The following is a 20,576-nucleotide window of genomic DNA, read 5'->3' on the forward strand; positions in this document are numbered from 1 at the left end:
TCATAGGTTTTCTCCTCTCCGTTTTGCCTTCATCTGGTAAAAAAATTTCAAGAGCCAGTCTTTCAGGGGGGCAAAAAAAAAAAAAAAACTATTGAGGAAAGCGATTCTTTTGCCTTGCACTCCAATTCAGAGGTGAGATTAGATGAGTGTGGGTAGGAAGCCAACGCTTAACCAGAAGTTGTTGATTGCGACTGGCAGGCTGCAATACACGCAGCTCTTGATTTGTTTGACAAATGGAATAACGAATATTGACGTATATTATGTAATTTATATAAGTTTTCACAGTTAATTGTTTTTGACCAGGGAAAACGAATGATGGAGAAACGTTGTTGTTTTGCTTGGGTAATATTAAGGTCGCAGGTCAATTAGAGGGAGTCTTCATCTGACGGTATATTCTGTTGGGGGTTGAAGGAATATTCGGTGTGATGCCTCTCCCTCTCGCATTCTTCTAGATTAATGGTGGGGCTTGGGCGTCTGATTCTGATTTCTGAGAGAATATATACGAAATTTGTGTGGGTCATTTTGAAGTAGGGAGAAATACAAGTGGACCACGTTAGTCTAGTAATTAAAAAAAGAACTGGGAGTGGGAAATGGAGGATAGCGTGGGGAATAGGCAATTATAGAAGAAGCCACTTGCTTTGCTCAAAAAAAAGAAGAAGCCACTTGCAAATGAATAAACTTGGCGATTATGCAATGCTTTTTCGTGAGGAGGACGCAGGAAAGGAATCTGAACACCAGATTCATATATGACCAAGCAGTTCCCGGGCTTTAAGGTTATTGTTCTCTGTTTTTCTGTGCAACACATGTTGTTTTGTCATCAATTTCGTCACGCCTAGGAATTGGAAATTAAATTAGTAATATACTGAACAATTTTTGGTTTGATCTTAATTATTTTTTTCAGATGATATCCTTTTTGGTTAGAACATCTTTCATGTCTACGCAATAAATTCTAGTTATTAAATAATGAGAGTATTTTTAAAACAATCTCACAAATTTTCTACTATCTTAACTATGTTTTATATTTAAGATTGGCGGGAGCATGATTTATTAAAATATATTTTGAGACAACCAGTTAAACTGAGTTGATACTCTTTGAACAAGGTCAAGACCTTGAATATTGCACAAGGAATAAGAAAAACTTGGAGAATTACCCCGAACATCTTATAGGCAAAAAATAATAGCATACTGCTATATTTTATTGAATCATGTTTTATATAATGTCCTATGAAGGGGGGGGGGGCGAGACATTTTCTAAAATCGGGTGAAGCCATTCCAATGAATCCCCGAGTAAGACTGAATAATGTTTAGAGCTTTCGGCCGTTGATTTTGTTGGGGGGGGGGGGGTCCAACTTCACTTTCCCTCTGTCTCTTTGTGTGGTTTAGATAGTTTCTCATTTATGCACCTTTCAAAGTGCGAATTGTCCACTTGCATCGTCTTTGATTGGATTGAATTGGGAATGACAATAAACAGAAATGGCAGCATGTTCCACACCCCTATCCATCCATCACGCCTGTTGATGCATCTTTCCGAGTTTTCCACGCTTTCTTCAACTTTTACTCTGTCTTTCCCATATTCACCTCTATTCCCTTTCTATTTTCTGTTCCTTTTCTTCCACACAAGCTTGTTTTTTGCCATTTTAATCAATCAAATGTGTGAACTTTCTTGCAACCCCACTATTCATAGACTCTAAAGTTTGAGTCTTGACATGAACATAGGCAGCATTGTCGTCTCCTATTTCTTAGATGGGGTTGTTTTGTCTATGTCACGGCACGTGAATCTTCCTTTTAGCATGCAGCATACAAGTTGTTCCAAGTTTTTGGACAAAGCCATGTGAAGCTTCTTTTTATATAACCAAATTTTGGTTTTATTTTTTTGGGACAAAACAGAACTTGTAGGCAACATGATCACGGCGTAGGTGGTCTAGTACTTTTCCTCCATTAGCCAATTTTTTTAAAATGAAATAACAGTACAGTGCAGGTTTCAATAATATTTCACAAGTTCATTTTCTAGTTGACGAGTGATAAGGATCAACGATTTTGCCTCAAATTTTTAAATTTGAATGCTTCAACTTATTAACAGTTTATAATTAACAATGAATGCATTTTGAGTTATTAATATATCTATTTTGCTGAACAAGTCGGTGATTCCATACTTATCTTTTGGGCGAAAAATTTAGGGTGTTTGGGTCAAACGAGTAGTAGATAAACATGACGGTAACGAGAAAAATTCACCAAAATGTCATTCAATTTGCTTTCTTTGAGTCGTATATGCAAGATCAGCCATTGACAAACCCGAAACCAGAGATTGTGATTAGCATAGAGCTTCAAATATACGTTTCTAAGCCCTTCTGTAACGTAAATTTTTGAAGTGAGAATCTTAGAATATGATGACGACCCAGTCAACTTTGTGGTTTAATTCTCTATACACAACTATCTTTCCTCTAGATGAACATCTCAAGTACATCAAATTTACTAAGTAATATGTCTAGTAAATTTAGATATCTATTAACCTTAACATTTCTCCAAGAATCAATCCAACAAATTATAAGCTATATTAATATACTTTTTCATGCAATCTTGATTAGAAAAGCAATTCCAGCAACAAACAAACATGCTTTTGCAATGAGACTTCCATAAGAAAAAATGACACCAATTAGTATTAGTCCGGGGTCCATTTTTCGCATTTTAGACACTCATATTCAGACCAAATGGAAGAGGGAGAACAAGGCAATGAAACAAGAAGCAACCATAAGCAGCAGAGAGTGCTTAGGACCAACTAAGTTACCGCCATCGCTAGAAGGTGCAGGACTGGCTGCATCAACTGAATCACAATCAAGACCGTGATTTCCTTCTTTGCACTCGTTAGAAAAGAGGCCAGGAGGGTATTTTCCATAGACGTTTATGTAACTGAACATCACTGTAGCACAATCAGTCGTCATGTCGACTATCTGATCTGCGAAAGGGCATGCAAATTGCTTGAAAGCCCTGCAGCAAACAGTGGATGGATACATAGGCCCCTTGCATTGACTTGTAAGGATTGTGTAGTTCTGGTTCTCGAAGTCCACGCTACAAGCTGCAAAACCATGGGAGATAGCTCATTAGTCGGAAAGTGCTGCAAAAGAAGTGCCAGAGGTCGTCCAATTTGATTGCTTGACTTGCAAGTAAACTTGAAACTATGTATTGTCCTTTTGTGCTTGGTATTGCAGTAGTCTCCAGAAGAGATTACGCTGACTTTTACAAATTCAGGAGGAAAGATTCTTTGTGGACTGGGCACACCTAAACTAATATACCCGTTTGGACTGATAGGGTTTGAAAAAATATTTCTAATCTTGTCTTAAAATTGATATGATAGATTGATTGATATGATAGATTTGAACATGTAACAATGCGTAAAACCACACATTGCATGTTATTTTTGTCGCAAATGTTCTGTTATTCAGATTGTCCTAGTTCTTTCTTTAAACAATGGATTTCAACCTCTATGCTTCATATTATGCAGAAACTGTTCAAGCAGAAATCAACCAACACGAGCTTGACTAAAGAGAAAAAGAGGGGAATGTTTTTCGTGCAAAATTGGCATCACAGTATGCTGCTTCCTGCAAGAAATCACGTTAAAAACTCTTCGATTACGTATTCTTTTATTATTCCTTCACAAAGAACTAAAATGCTCAAATTGATTTCCTTTCGGCAAGAACAAGATACATTAAAAAATGTGAACGTTCAAGATACGTTACTAAATTTGATTGTCTACATGTAAAGGGAAACAGAACCCCTAAAAACATAAATGAAAAGGAATTACCTTTCGTAGCCTGAAGAAGGGAACGAGCTGTAGATGCCCTGGGCTCAAATATATTCTCTGTAAACATAAACATTGCCAAAACAAAAATGATCGATCCATAACTGAAAAAGGTGGCAGCTTCAAGAAAAGCAATAGAAAATGGAGTTACCCGAAATAAATGGAGCAGCAGAAGCTAAGGTCATGAAAAGAAAGGAAAAGAGAATGACAGAGAATCCGGCATTGGAACCCATTTTCTGTTTGGTTCGTTAGCTGCAAATATGGTCGATAAGGGTTAAAGAGGAGAGTGAAATGGAGGTGGGTGGGGCCGAAATCCACAATGGGATAGTCGGGTCACTCTCCCCTCCGCTTTGGTTTAAGGTTCAATGGAATCAGAAAATGGCTTTTGTGTGGATTTGGAGGAAGACGAAGAGGGAGACGATGGAGGAATTGCGATGGTAAGAATCAAAGAGAGAGCATTTTTGCCAAAAACTTGAATGGCTCTCCTCGACTCTTAATATTGGCATTTGGTGGTTATTAGTCAAATTTTAGTTTTTTTTTTTTTCAAATCAAACGACTTCTTTTATATACAGTTCTCTTCAAACAAAATATGGTTCGTACGTTAGGTCAGTCAAATTTTACGTTTTCATGGAATTATCCCGCTTAATTGATTCTAATCGATCATCTTTCAATGGCTCCAGAATAGATTATAGGGTTAAGGTGCGCCCAACACCCCGAACTATTTACCCAGGTGTGTCCAGTGGCCTAAAGTAATTTTGGATGCATCCAGTGTCCTAAACTAATTAAAATGGTGCGTCCATATCCCAGGCTAACAGAAATGTTATGTTTAACTGTTACTTTCCTGACTCAATTTAAAGTTGACCCCAGATATTCTACATGATAGACACATGGGCACCCGATGTGTATTATTCTTACTCAAAAGACAATTTATTTAGAAGAAGAGGAAGGAAATAAATTCAATTTTGAGTAAGAATAATAATATCAAATGTCCATATGTCTACCATTTAGAATATTTGGGGTCAACTTTAAGCTGAGTTAGGAAAGTAACAGTTAAACATAACATTTCTGTTAGCTTGGGATATGGACGCACTATTTTAATTAGTTTAGGACATTAGATGCACCTAAAATTACTTTAGGCCACTGAATGCACCTGGGTAAATAGTTCAGGGTGCTGGGCGCATCTTAGCTTTAGATTATATTAAGATTATAAAATACCTTTTTTACCAGAAGATTATAAATACTTATTATTAGTCATCCGCACACTTTGTACCTCATTAATATATCAACATACGAATTGCACAATTTATAATTGTTACAATTTATATCACTAAAAGTATATATTCAAGTTTCTCAAAAATTATCGACATGAAAATTTAGAAAAGATAACTGGGGATCAATTTTAGTTTTCTTTTATGAGTAGCTAATTATAGTAACCCGCATTATGAACTCTTGGGTATTCGGTACACGCACACAATCCCATCATTCAGTATCTCGTAAAAAGCTACGATTGAAGCTTCACTTGTAATCCAAAGCATCCGGATCCTGAAAAGCTTTATTAAACTTGTATTTCCCATGCAACCGAAGCAGATGAGGCAGAACGCTGCAAAAATTGAAGCGGATCCACGCTGAAAGTGATTTTTGCAGGTCACGATTAATATCACATCCCCGTAATATAGTTCTATACGGAAATGGCAAAAGTAAGGAAGATTTAGGAGGAGGTTCTGTGAACTGAAATCGAAGGCTTTAAAACCAACATCAGATTTAGATATGGAAAACTTTTTAAGGTTCCTGTCATACATAACATTAGCCACCACTTCCAACATGTCCCTCACTTGTTCCTACATCTACATGTACATGGTTAACAATTTACTCATATCCAAAATTGCAAGAGGGCATGCTGCCCAAGTTGGTAGAGGAAACTTGGTTAGATCTTTTATCTAATGTTGCTGGTATGTCTTACTTTCCGGGTTATGGACCTGCCCATGCGAAGGCGTCGTGTTGTGAGGGCTTCTAATAGGACTGTTAAAGTATCTTCCACTGCTTCAGCTTGCTTATCCAATCCAATAGAGCTAAACTGTGGAAGAAGTTGAAGCTCAGAGAGAAGGCCAGCAGCGGCCGCTGCTGTGCAGGTACGGTCCCAGGATGGTTGGGGCCTGAAATTGAGTAGCAATACCGTAAATGGTCATGGATCACAAAGTAAAGAGATTATAACCACGATAGGAGAGCAACACAGGGAAGAAGAAGATGCCAAGAGTTCACACAGCAAGGGTACAAGTATTTTCACTTTCTCACCTAAGTTTATGCATGGCAGAAGCACCCGGAGTCAATGATATACAAGGAAGGTCTTCATCTCCCCATATAGAGTTTGCTTGGTCCTGATGAGAATAAAATTTCACAACACTTAAGTTTCAGCATCAAAAGAGCTCTATTTGGTAAAAAGTGTTCCAACTTGAACAAATTCATTCAAATAGCACATCTATTACACGGCCAGCTCCCATGGAGGTGTCATCAACAGAGTGTGAATACTACACTCCATCCTTTCCACAGTTCCTAAAGAATATTACACTCCCCAACGTGTCTACATCCCAGAGAGATTTCTCAGCAGGCGGCATCAGTTTCATTGAAATCGAAGAAACTCAAAACTTCAGAGAAATTTAGGGTTATGTTTTAAATGTCACATAACACATGGGCACTCTCATCCTAAAGATGCATGACCCAAATAAGATCAAGTATTACACAGAATCATCTATAAGGTGATATTTTTAATGTACTGGCTTTAAAAAATTGTCAGGCATAAATGCTCACTTTTCTCCTCAAAAGCATAATTAACAGATTATAACTAGAGGTCTAAGGTAGCTTCTCTATTCAACTCCATAACCAATAGTTGAACTCTTGTTAAATTTTCTTTCGCTTTCTTAACAATCGACAACTCATATATGAACTTTAAATGAGCCCACGAAGACAACAGTCAGGAAAGTAAGAAAGCTTCCTGAGCGAATTTTGCCAAGATCAACTTGAACAAAACAAAAGTAACATGTGATAAGCAAAATGTACAATCCAAGCCAGATTTTAACAGGCATGGTCTAGAATGCAGTCTGTAAGAATAATCTTGGATTCAATACATGTTTGAAATGTTCCTTCCCATAGGATATTGTTGTGCATGGATAGCATAAAAGACATGGTTATTCTGTTTCACTAGTCATTTAAAAATATTAGAACCTGCAGTAGAATGGGATTTTATGATATCTTAGCACCTAACAAAGAGGAGAAAGATAATGATCCTATTCAACGAGGATTCAATCATGAAAACCTTGTAAACAAAACAAAATTATTGCAAAATTTACCTGAAGACGCCTGAACATTGCTGCTGAATTGCTCCATGTGCCATCAATTAAAATAAAATTCAGAGTCTTATCTTCTTTTGTCTGTTTTAACGCAAAAATAAATTCATTAGGTACATGCACTATATTATCAGCAACAAGAAGAATTGTCGTTCCCATTAACTAGAAATCGATTTTGAATTCTTACAATCCTATGCAACTGTAATGTATTCCCTTCAAATAACCATCCAACTCAGTTGTCACTGTAATGCCAGTCATCCACCTTATTTGGACTTTTAGTTTTTTCAGGCCTTCAGGCAGTGTAACGCTATTCTTAAATTATGAATATTCTTTAAATTCTTCACGTCTTTCTAGAAAATCTTCTAGTGGTAGATCCAAGTACAATCCAAAGGTAATTTTTATATTTTAGCATAAAATCTGATAAGGAGGGTGCAGCTAGGATGCTAGGAGGAGTTTCAAGCAATGAGAGAGATCAAAATTTATATTTTCTCATTTGCAAGAACGTGATACTAAAATGATATTCAACCTGGTAGGCTAAACGGAATTACAAAAGGTGGGTTGACGACTTGACATTCAATATATCAAATACAAAAATGAATTTGACCAGGTTGAAATAGATTAAACTGCTTCATGCTGCATTCCAACACACCCCTCAACGTCAGAGATAATCAACGCTCTAGCTTGCAGGTTAACAGAAGAAGGTACAGTAAGGAGCATAATATTAGGGCAAAAAAAAAATATAACCTTTGCTAGTGTGATTCCATAATTTCCAATTAGTTCCTGACCAAATGCACCCTGAACTGATTTTACTACTGCACTCTTGTTGGGATAGAGGCACCAAACATTGCCTTTTCCTGAATTTATAACAAAGTTAGCGCCAAAGCAATTTAACATAAATCACCAGATTTGGATGCTATAAAACACAGAACATGTTGACCCAACATGACAAGGCAGAACAACAAAATAATCGCCTACTTGTATCCAAATGAATATAATAACCAACTTTGGAAAGACTACCACAAGAGATATTAGACACGAAATTGTGTACGAGTAAAATATTAGTTCAACGTATCATTTGACTATATCATAAAACAGCTACCATAAGCAATGTTGATTACTTTAAATTGAGAGACCTGCCAATTTAAATGAGTCCCACATGATTTCTTCATGTTCAGGGATACCAAAAAGGCATAAAGTTGCTGCTTCAACACCAAAGACTTGCCACAATATCTTTCCAGTGTTGTTTTGTCGTAGGAAATCCTGCAAATGACAACAAAAACGTAAATATAAGTAAAATGACAAAACATAAAAAGAGAACTGTAAGAAAATGACCAGGTATAGCTAAACCTTTGGATGCATATACAACCAAAATCTTACTCCAGGCCCCAGAGAACGAGATGTGACTTTAGAACACATACAATCCTCCATAGGAAGCCAGCACTGTGTCAATTAATAAAATATCCAGTAAGTGAAATTTTAAAGAAGAGAAGGATGACGCTTGATGCATCATCACTCATCAATATCATGTTCTAACCACCGCTACATTTAAACCTTCTGACAAAGATAACCTCTGCTTCCAAGCAAGCGACATGCTATTTGTCGAGCTGCGTAAAATTGAAGCTTTTTTTCTGAATCACCTAATGCCTGATATTTTACTCGATGTTTCTTATCTTCTTGAATTCCGAGATTTCCCTGAATTACAACAGAGCTTCCAAAAGTGAGAAGTTATCTGCAAAAGGGAGGCATTCTTGAAAACAGAGTTGATATTTCCTTTTACTGCAATGTCCCGTTCCAAACAATTTTTATAGTTTCGGTGAAAATAAACGTGAAGAGGATCTGATAGAGTCCAATGCGAGAAGATCAAAGAGAAATGGATAATCGCAATGCTTTAATTGCAATACCTGAAGCTTCCCACCAACACCACCAAAGCTCATGTTGGCGTCAACTTCTTTCTCTAAGGCCTTCAAATCCTCAACGATCTCCATAACCATGGTGGGTAGAGGGGAAGTGGTGCCCCATCCCTGCCATTCCTGCAACGTAATGTCCCCTTCACTAGGATCTCCCATGCGAAAGGGAGCAGCAGAATCAAAAGAGAAAGCGATACGCGATTTTCCTCGTCGTAGGTCAAAGTGGGTTCTGCTCCCAAGTGAAGATTTTGGAGCTGCTGGGCATTTGACGAATAGGAAGGCCCTGGTGGCTCTGCCAGAAGCGGATAGCATCATGAAAGAAATAAAGCCAGCACATTACTGGTTCTTGTTTTTTTTCTAAGCATTTGGTTTTGTCAGCACATTTTGGGCCACATGGCCCAATTTGTGGTCTCTAGCTGGGCTTATTCGGTAATGACCCAAATAGTTTTGTGGAAAAACTGCCATTTCACCAAATGAAGAAGAGTACCCACCAACTTGAGCTCCCGGCATGAAGGGATGTAGACAACAATTACAGACGTAATCTCCTTAAAATTCCCCTATAGAGCATTAGATAATATATCAATTTTCAATTAGATAAATTAGTTCACAAAAAATGATGAATATAAGGGGTGGGAAAAAAAGTGAATTGAAGTTTTATATTTATAATTAAATTTATCTTCAAACTAGCTCTTATATTATATTACAAATGGGAGAGAGTACATATTTTTTTCCATATGTATTAATTATATGGAATATCAAGAATCAGGCATGTCATTCATAGATGATGATGGGAAGTAAGATTTTGATCTAAGTTTTGTCGCAATTAGGCGGAAGAAAGAAAAGGGAGGAAAAGAAAATTGCAAAAGGAGCGACAGGTATAACCAACTTTGTTGTTGACTATAAGAAGCTGACTCTTTTTTTTTTTTTTTTTTAAAAGAATCGATAAGAGAAGAGAGCGAGAGGCAAACAATAATGGCACATATTCTCTCATGAGAATGACAATTCAGTTAATGGCTTAGCTGTGGCAGGCAGTGCCTATCACTCCGCCAACCCTTCTAAGCTGAAATAGATTGGCATGCTTGCTTCTCAATGAGCTGCCAATATATATAATTTGAATGGCATAAAGCATGCCGTGGTCTCTTAATTACAATGAACGACATGATGACCGCCAATACGACATTGCCTTGGTTGGTATTTCCCAGATGCTCCTGGCAAAGCCATATTTATGCTCATTGTTGGGTGTTACTGTAAAGAATGACAGAAATTACACGGACCGAGCGTTGACTTTTAATTATTAATTACGATCTCCAGTGTGTCGGACTTTTCCTAGGCCGTCAAGTTTGAATATTATTGCTGCTAATAATCACATGGCCCGCTCACATTACCCAGCCATCTGTTTAACTCCTCTCATTAGGAAGCTTGACTAAATATACAGGTTATATTTAATTAATTTGATTATATTAAAAAAGTTAATTAAAAGAAATATAATGTGTTTTTTTCTAAAACAACATAATCATTTTCCTTAATAGTAACCCCAATCCTTAATACTCCTCCGGTCCTAATTATAAGACCCAATTGACTTATTTGAGGAGATTAAGGAAGTAAGTTAAGTTGGTTATTTATAATAAATAAGTGTTGTCATTCCTAAAATATCCTTGCTAATTAAGTATATTGGCTAAAACTATCATTATTAGAAGGATTATCTTGGAAAAAAATGCATAAATATAATAGACAAAATGGATTAGGGTCTTATAATTAGGACCAAATAAAAAGTCAAATGGGGTCTTATAATAAGGACCGGAGGAGTATATATATATATATATATATATATGAAACTACAGAGTCGAATCATTGCCTTGTCATCATATGGAATTTTATCCCCGATTTTTTGTTTTGCTCCTAAATCCTGCCGACCAAGGAAATCTTTCCTGTCAGAGAGACGCCTCTTCTTTTTTATATATGTGTGTACATATATGGGCCGTCAAAAAAAAAAAAAAAACAGGTGGTGCCAAATATTACCTCGAGTAATTAATATAAGAGTCAGTACAAAGTTAAACTTCATCTTAACTCTATTTATCCAAATTAACTCTACCAATTACATATGTTAAGAAAGTGTATATCAAGGAATAGTCTCAATCCAAATTATTTAAAAGATTATTTTAGAAAAATCAACATATTTTTAACAAGTAACTAATTCAGCTGTTTTTCTTAATTTATTTAAATTAGTTAAATAAATCTTATATTAAAAATATGAGGTAATATTATTCTTTTATTTGGACACAAAGTAAAAATATGCATCCTTCGTATTCTATATTATGTTATATATTTATTCAAAAGCTTTTGGATTCTGAAATTTGTGAGTGTTTGTAATGTTGGACACGCACATATCAACATTCATTTTAGATGTGACGCTTTCAAGATGCATGTATTTGTTAGTAATGTTTATGACCAATTAATTATTTGTATGATAATTAGGAATATTAAGGATGAGAATGTTCAAGAGAGAAGCTTACTTGGTTAGAATTAGTGAGGGAGAAGAAAGGAACCAAAGAAAGTGTTTAATTTTTGGGGGCCACTTGCCTACCTTTCTAATTTTTGGATTACAAGATAAGATCTGGTGATTATTTTAATTGTTTTATGTATATTTATATAAGGATATGTCCACTAAATAAACAATGTATCTTCATAATATCATAGCTTAAGCCCCAGTTGCCTCCGATGGATAAGCTTATCAATTAAATATTGTAAAATCGGCCATAATTGTGTTGTCATAAATTAATTGTCTGCATAACATCTTGAGGAAATGACAAATAAAGACCCTCCAATATGCAAAATGACGGATAGGTCACCTGAATAAATGAAATTACTCACAACACAAGGACCGGGTCTCAAATTGCCATTATGAAATCATGACCAAATTACCAAAATACCCCTCTTTATTTTTTTTTTTAAAAGAAAGCCACTGCCTCTCCGAAATCTAACGGCCGGACGCCAGAGCCCCACCACCCCGGTTGCTAGTCGCCGGAGCTCCGATGCCGACGGCCGGTTCCGGCCACTGCTGACAGCCTTCTTTGTTTTTTTTTAAATAGGGGGGAAGTGAGGTTGGGGGGATTTGATCCCCCAACCTAATACTTCCCAAAATTAGGAATGACTATTGAGCCAACAATTTTTTGTCAACATTATAATGCAAAAAAAAAAATATAAGTTAACTCATTTACTCTTGTTCCAGGTGATAACAACAATACATTTGGAAATAATAAGTTTTGATTGTAAAATAACACGTCTAGAATGAAAATTTAACAATATGTTTTTTTTATAACAACAAATTTTGTTGCAGGTGATAACAACAATACATTTGAAAATAACAAGTTCTGATTATAAAATAACAAGTCTGGGATTAAAATCTAACAACACGTTTTTTTGTAACAACACACTTTGTTTCAGGTGATAACAATAATACATTTGGAAATAACAAGTTCTAATTATAAAATAATAAGTTTGGAATTAAAATTTAATAACACGTTTTTTTAGAAAATTATTTATATTATGATTTTGGAAAATAAATTATTTATAACTTATAAAAAATATTTTTAATATATTTATTTTTCTAAAAAATACTTTTTAATCTATATATCTATACAACTCATTATAAATCAAACTACTTCTTATAAATTATAAAGTATTTTTAATTAAGTATTTTTAATCTATAAATTATAGTATAAATTTTTATATTATTTCATTCTTTAAATATTAAAATTTATTATTAAGTATTTAAATATTATAGTATAATTTAGTATTTCATTCTTTAAATATTAAAAATAGTTTTTATATTTAAAGAATAAAATCGTATTTTTAATTATAAATTAGAGATAAATTTCATTTATAAATTTAAGCAACCAAAAAGTATTTTTAATCTACAATAAATTGTACTATTTATAATTTATAAGAAGTAGTTTGATTTATAATGAGTTGTATAGATATATAGATTAAAATTTAAAAAAAAATAAAAAAGTGTGTTGCTATTTTCCCTAAATTTTATTTATAAATTTGAACAATAAAAAAGTATTTTTAATCTATAATAAATTATACTTTAAGTTCTGATTATAAATTGGAGATAAAAATTATTTTTTTAGCAAATTAAATAGATTACAAATACTTTTTATAAGTTATAAATAATTTATTTTTCAAAAGTATAAATAATTAATTGTTATAAAAAAAGGTGCTGTTAAATTTAATTCCAGACTTGTTATTTATAATCAGAGCTTGTTATTTCTAAATGTATTATTGTTATCACTTGAAATAAAATGTGTTGTTAAATTTTAATTCAAAACTTGTTATTTTATAATCAGAACTTGTTATTTCTAAATGTATTGTTGTTATCATCTGGAATAAAAGTAAATGAGTTAACTTATTTTTTTTTTTTTGCATTATAATGTTAACAAAAATTTGTTGGCTCAATGGGCATTCCTAATTTTGGGAAGCATTAGGTTGGGGGATCAAATCCCCCCAACCTCGCTTCCCCCCTATTTAAAAAAAAACAGTTGCAAAAAAAAAAACAAAGGAAGGCCACCGGCAGTGGCCGAAACCGGCCGCTGGCATTGGAGCTCCGGTGGCTGGCAGTCGGGGTGGTGGGGCTCCGGCGTCCGGCCGTCGGATTCCGGAGAGGCATTGGCTTTCTTTTAAAAAAAAAATAAAGAGGGGTATTTGGTAATTTGATCATGATTTCATAATGGCAATTTGAGACCCGGTCATTGTGAGTAATTTCATTTATTCAGGTGACCTATCCGTCATTTTGCATATTTGAGGGTCTTTATTTGTCATTTCCCCTAACATCTTTTCCTTTTTGTTTTGTTTTGTCTCTTTTCTCTTGCTCATGATCGCTTCCCCAGTTGTCTCCATTCACAAGGTAAATACTACTTCCGTTTCTAATTATAAGAGCCAGTTAACTAATTTGAGAAAATTAAGAAAGTAAGTTGAGTTAGTATTTGTCCTAAATAGGTGTTGTCTTTCCTAAAATATTCTTACTGATCAAGTGTATTGACTAGAACTATCATTACTAGAATGACTACTTTGGAAAAAATATATAAATATGATAAACAAAGTGGATTGGAGTTTTATATTTAAGATCAAAATAAAAGTCAAACAGGATCTTATATTAAGGACCGGAGGTAGTATAATAGATAAAAATTGTGGTTTTGTATTAAAATCTACCGCCACGTGGTATTTGAAACATTTTTCTACTGCCTACCATTTTCTTTCATTTTTACTTGTTATTTGTTAAAGAAAGGGTTCCTCATAATTTTAAAATAACTTCCAGATTTATATTTTCAGAGAATCAATATTTGTAACTAAAAAATTTTCTGAGCAGACATTGTAAGTTGTAACTAATAAATTAAAGTGTACCTGAAGCCAAAAAAAGTGTTTTTTTCCCCCTAAAAAAATTAATGCCTCTGTGTGACGTCAGGGCCCACGTGTACCCACCGGCGGGGGAAAACACCATGTTAATTTAAAAAAAAAAAAAACAATATCATAATTCAAATCCTCATGATAATCAATAATGGAGTATGACCAATAATAATAGTGATAGTAATAATCAATAACCGAGACAAAAACAATAGACGCCTCCATTGGTTTATGGAGTGAACTGAAATAAACAAGATAAAATGACATAAAAAAATTGAAAATTATAATATTTTAATCTAAGCACGTGAGAAATCAAAACTTTATAAGAGAAAGTAGTGCTTAGTATAGTATTATGTAAATGTAATCAAATGACTAAAATATTTTTATATCATATTTTTTAAAAATATATATTAATTTTCTTTTGATATAAAAAAATATATATTAATTTTGTCATTACTAATTTATAACTTATTAATAAATAATTTATCATGGTTAGTACATTTCTTATCATCTGTTATTTGTTAAAGAAAGGGTTCCTCATAATTTTAAAATAACTTCCAGATTTATATTTTCAGAGAATCAATATTTGTAACTAAAAATTTTTGTAAGCCAAAAAAGTGTTTTTTCCCCCTAAAAAAATTAAGGGAAAATGACAATAAAATACCACTTGAATTCTAAAAGGACAAATAAGGGACCTGAATAAGCAAAATGACAAGGAGGTCACTGGGAACCAATCTGGAATTAATATTTTCGGCCAAAAGACCAAAACGCCCTGATGAATGCGGGAAGACCGAAAGCTGAAAGTGAGAGAAAGGAGAGAGGAAGACCGACGCAGTGAGAGAAAGGAGAGAGGAAGACCGACGCTGATGAAATGCGGGAAGAAGGAAAGAAGAATGTTGGAAATGCTATTATCTTACTCCTTCGCATCACCATTCTGTAGAGATTGTTGATTTTGGTTGTGGGAAAGAGGATTTGTAGTGAGAGAGGGAGTGAACCGAAGCGGAAATCAGCAAGCAATTACGTAACGTAACTGCTGTGATATGCTTGCTGGTTTTTGATAAATCCCATTACGTGAATGGTAAATTTCACTATACATGTAGTTAATTATGAATTTTACAAAATACATATTGTGATTTATAACTTTTGTAGTGAAAGTGACTACTTTGTTAATGGGTTTTGCAACCTGTTTTCAGGAGATAAACAACTTGTTTGTAAAAACTAATAAAATTTCACGCTAAATTTGACAAAACGTATAGTGGGATTTACAACTTCCGTAGTAAAAATGACCACTTATTCAATGGGTTTGTAACTTGTTTTCAGGGATGGGCAGCTTGTTTCTAAAAACTAATAAAATTTCCTACTAAATTGACAAAACACATAGTGAGATTTACAACTTTCGTAGTGAAAATTACCACTTCTTAAATGAGTTTTGCAACCTCTTTTCAAGGAATTGGCAACTTGTTTCTAAAAACCAATAAAATTCCATGCTGAATTTTACAAAACATAGAGTGATATTTACAACTTTTGTAGTGAAAATTACCACTTCTTAAATGAGTTTTGCAACCTCTTTTCAGGGGATGAGCAACTTGTTTCTAAAAACCAATAAAATTCCATGCTGAATTTTACAAAATACACAGTGATATTTACAACTTTTGTAGTGAAAATTACCACTTCTTAAATGAGTTTTGCAACCTCTTTTCAGGAGATGAGCAACTTGTTTCTAAAAATTAATAAAATTTGATGCTGAATTTTACAAAACACACAGTGATATTTACAACTTTTATAGTGAAATGACCACTTCTTAAATGAGTTTTGCAACCTCTTTTCAGGGGATGAGCAACTTGTTTCTAAAAATCAATAAAATTTGACGCTGAATTTTACAAAATACACAGTGATATTTACAACTTTTATAGTGAAAATGACCACTTCTTAAATGGCTTTTGCAACCAGTTAATTCAACGTGACTACAAAAGTTGTCACTTTTATTAGTTTTTACAAACAAGTTGTTTATCTCCTGAAAACAGGTTGCAAAACCCATTAACAAAGTAGTCACTTTCACTACAAAAGTTATAAATCACAATATGTATTTTGTAAAATTCATAATTAACTACATGTATAGTGAAATTTACCATTCACGTAATGGGATTTACCAAAAACCAGCAAGCATATCACAGCAGTTACGTTACGTAATTGCTTGCTGATTTCCGCTTCGGTTCACTCCCTCTCTCACTACAAATCCTCTTTCCCACAACCAAAATCAACAATCTCTACAGAATGGTGATGCGAAGGAGTAAGATAATAGCATTTCCAACATTCTTCTTTCCTTCTTCCCGCATTTCATCAGCGTCGGTCTTCCTTTCTCCTTTCTCTCACTGCGTCGGTCTTCCTCTCTCCTTTCTCTCACTTTCAGCTTTCAGTCTTCCCGCATTCATCAGGGCGTTTTGGTCTTTTGGCCGAAAATATGAATTCCAGATTGGTACCAAGTGCCTTATTTGTCATTTTGCTTATTCAGGTCCCTTATTTGTCCTTTTAGAATTCAAGTGGTATTTTATTGTCATTTTCCCAAAAATTAATGCCTCTGCGTGACGTCAGGGCCCACGTGTACCCACCGGCGGGGAAAAACACCATGTTAATTAAAAAAAAAACAATATCATAATTCAAATCCTCATGATAATCAATAATGGAGTATGACCAATAATAATAAATAATAATAATAATAATAATAATCAATAACCGAGAAAAAACAATAGACGCCTCAATTGGTTTATGGAGTGAAATGAAATAAACAAGATAAAATGACATAAAAAAATTAAAAATTAAAAAGTAAAATATTTCAATTCAAGTACGTGAGAAATTAAAATTTTATAGGAGAAAATAGTGCTTAATATAGTATTATGTAAATGTAATCAAATGATTAAAATATCTTTATATCATATTTTAAAAAAATATATCAAATTTGTCATTGTCAATTTATAACTTATTAATAAATAACTTGTCATTGTTAATATATTTTTTATCATTTGCTATTTAACACTTATAATTATTAGTTTACAACTTATCAATAAACTTTTTGATACAAGGACATTTTTATCATTTGATTATATCAAGTATCACTTCCTCTTTTAAGATTTTGACATTTTAGATGCTTGAATTAAAATATTATAATTTTTAAATAAACAATGGGATTGAAATTGAAGAAAAAAAAAAAGCAGCGAAAATATGTTTATATCACTAGCTTACAAATAATTATAAAATAATAAACTCGTATGGCCTCATCCTCATTATTTTGCCTGGTCATCATCATTATTTTGCCTGGTTTAGTTTCCTTGTGCTATTACCAAGCATGGTAGGGTAAATATGATTTATGTATGTCTTTTTAAAATCAACAATGCTAATTAGATGTAAATATTTGAAACTTATTCAAATTTAAGACTAATTTAATGAGTTAAACAATTTAAACTTTTTCCCCATTCTAACATGATGCTAGTTTAAAAAGTTCTCCTTTCAGTATTTATTATAAATTTTAAATAATTAATTCAAAAATAACAAAAAATTAAAATTAGTTAAAAGAATAAATAGGTTAGAAATATACTTTTGTTTTCAAATATATTCTTATCATAAATGAGAAAAATGATGAAAGAAAATATGTAAAAAATGTAATAAAAATATTATGATAAGGAGAGAAAATAAATAATTGAGGCCAAAATTTGTCAAAAACACATTAGATATTAAGACAAATATCAAATTAAAGTTTATAAAATGAATAATAATTATTTCCAGATTTGAAGCTCACAAGAGAATAATGTTATTTAGAAATTTATTTAAAAAGTAGGTCTTCAAATCAATTTAAAAATACAGTCCGTCACTAAAGCAACCAAGCCTATTAATAGACTTCAAATCTTTTAAAGGCTGTATCTTTTTTTTTTTTTTTTTGGGATTGTGGAGGAATGCTTTTTCCTCAATTTTCTAAGTGCATCTTTATCTTTTCACAGTTCACACTGCCTGTCTTTAAAGCGACGGCCACATAATTTATAATTATTTGCTGCCCTGGTCGTCTTATGCCAAACTCATCACGATAGGCAATGGCTGGTGCAGAACAACAAGAATTTAAAGATATTAAATTATCATTTTTTAATAATTTTAAGTTTAAAAGACTAAAAAATATATTTCTTAAAATTAAGAAATTAAATTAAAATCTTATATAAAATTAGAGGACTAGGTATACTTTAGCCCCACTTAAATTTAGGACCAAAAAATCTCACTGCATGTGACTTGTAATAAATATGGGAGTGGTACAATATGTACACTTCTTGATAATTAATAGCTGCATTAAAATCTGAATATAAATACATTGGTGAACAAAATGCATGGAACCTAGCTGCTCCTTCTCATTCTAAATAAAAAAAATAATCACTTTAACTAGTATGTGGAATTTAAAAAATAATTAAAAATAATTGGAATATACTATTTTACTTTTGTTTTAGCTGTTAATTAAAGCTATGTAATTCTATAATATGAGCATTTTAGATGGGGTCATATGCCTTGTGCTTCCGTTTCTGTTTCGTGGCTGCCCTCAACGTTAGTCGTCTGGCTTTTCTATCAATAGAGAATAACATGAAATTTGACCTTTATTATGTCAATAGAGAATAGCGTAAATAATACAACTGGCTATACAATTGATATTATTTGTATTACTAGTAATATTCATTTATGACCTGTTTTTCTGAATTTATCGTAAATGCGAAACATCAAACTCATGGAAATCGTTTTGCGATGGTTAGCTTGTTGTACAACTCCATTATTTAATTTCCATCTCTTCAAGTTTCAACTCAACCACACAGAATATAAAGCCGGTAGGGCAAGCAAATAAATTGCTGATGTCAAAGCCACGTCTTGTAATATTTACTACTCAAGAAATTCAGAACATTGAAAATGGGATGACATATGCCAATGGAGAGTTGGATCTAGCAAGAGTTACTCTCCTACAACACGGTAAATTAATGTTCAAATTTTTGCAAGAAAATTTGTCGGTGTGTACTGAACAGAATTGTCTCGGATAGATATGAATGAGATATTTTACTAGATCATATTTATTGATATGGATGATTGTATTATCATTATTATTAAACTGCAAGTGGGGTTTGGACATTTTATGGCCTACATATATGAGACATTTATGTTTATTGTTTGTAAGTCTCGCTCTGTTCATTTCACCTGACAAGATTATACTACCTATGGTTCTTTATGTAAAACCTTATTTGACTTTTATTTTGGTCTTAAATATAAGACTCCAATCCATTTGTCTCTCATATTTATACATTTTTTCCAAGACAGTCCTTTTAATAATAGTAGCTTTAGCCAATACACTTGATTAACAAAGAGATTTTAGAAAAAACAATACTTATTCAGTATAAATAACTAATTTGACTTCTTTCCTTATCTACTCAAATTAATCAACTAACTTTATATTAAGACAGGAGATAATATACTTTATACAAGTGAAGAAAATTAATTCTCAAACTCGATATTTTCTCGGTCGAAATCATAAACACTTGACTTTTTTATATAAACAAAATACGTGCTGTGCTATTAATTAGGAATGGAAAAAGGTAATTTTGACGTGAAATAATGGAATTAATTATACATAAAAGCCTACTAGTACAGCAGTTTTTTTTTAATCATGACGATGATAAGGATAAATGCATGCTTAAAAAACAGACAGGGGAACGCAAAATAATTTTTTGATTGCCAACATATACAAGTGTTTTAAACTTCTATATACCAAATTTGGTGAAGTCCGTTAATCCACATGGCCCAATGTTTTTGAAATCAGAGGGAACATTTATCTACCAGATCAGAGACTTTCGTGCGGAGGAAAAAGAACACGTAAGAAAGAAAGTGATTAATTGTAATTAATGATTATTGACTTTGCTTAATAACTTAACAATGACCACTTTATGCCCTGCTTCCCATGCTTCTCAATTAATGATGAAATGAAGCGGAAGCGGTCGTTTTGTTAAATGTTGAAGCCACCTTGCTCATGTCTTCTGTATGTTTGAGCCACAGCAACAAAAAATTTAAACTGCATTGATTTTCTCTTAAAATATAACAGTTTTTAAAATTTATTCC

The 20,576-nt window shown here is 33.1% G+C and overlaps 2 protein-coding genes across 4 annotated transcripts; both read right to left on the minus strand.

Annotated features, from left to right (window-relative positions):
- Positions 1 to 2,656: 2,656 nt before the first annotated feature.
- Positions 2,657 to 4,029, minus strand: LOC114762523 (GPI-anchored protein LLG1-like). The gene is made up of 3 exons (XM_028952014.1): positions 3,948 to 4,029; positions 3,800 to 3,856; positions 2,657 to 3,073 (listed from the first exon to the last, which is right to left on the minus strand). Exons 1-3 carry the CDS (start codon positions 4,027 to 4,029, stop codon positions 2,700 to 2,702), a joined length of 513 nt encoding a protein of 170 aa, XP_028807847.1. The 3' UTR covers positions 2,657 to 2,699.
- Positions 4,030 to 5,520: 1,491 nt separating this feature from the next.
- Positions 5,521 to 19,209, minus strand: LOC114762501 (uncharacterized). Of its 3 annotated transcripts, XM_028951996.1 has the most exons (10): positions 19,202 to 19,209; positions 18,530 to 18,533; positions 9,039 to 9,113; positions 8,689 to 8,829; positions 8,485 to 8,577; positions 8,271 to 8,397; positions 7,882 to 7,991; positions 7,141 to 7,221; positions 6,089 to 6,171; positions 5,521 to 5,949 (listed from the first exon to the last, which is right to left on the minus strand). In XM_028951996.1, the coding sequence occupies exons 3-10, from the start codon at positions 9,069 to 9,071 to the stop codon at positions 5,730 to 5,732; spliced, it is 888 nt and encodes a 295-aa protein (XP_028807829.1). In that variant the 5' UTR covers positions 9,072 to 9,113; positions 18,530 to 18,533; positions 19,202 to 19,209; the 3' UTR covers positions 5,521 to 5,729. The 3 variants fall into 3 exon arrangements, with proteins under 3 accessions (XP_028807829.1, XP_028807827.1, XP_028807826.1); XM_028951994.1 differs by lacking the exons at positions 18,530 to 18,533; positions 19,202 to 19,209 and having other exon boundaries at positions 8,515 to 8,577; positions 9,039 to 9,374; XM_028951993.1 differs by lacking the exons at positions 18,530 to 18,533; positions 19,202 to 19,209 and having other exon boundaries at positions 9,039 to 9,374.
- Between the last annotated feature and the right edge of the window lie 1,367 nt (positions 19,210 to 20,576).

This window comes from Neltuma alba, unplaced genomic scaffold (assembly GCF_004799145.2).
Source record: "Neltuma alba isolate B1F8T4 unplaced genomic scaffold, ASM479914v2 tig00011218_pilon, whole genome shotgun sequence".
NCBI classification, from domain to species: Eukaryota; Viridiplantae; Streptophyta; class Magnoliopsida; order Fabales; family Fabaceae; genus Neltuma; species Neltuma alba.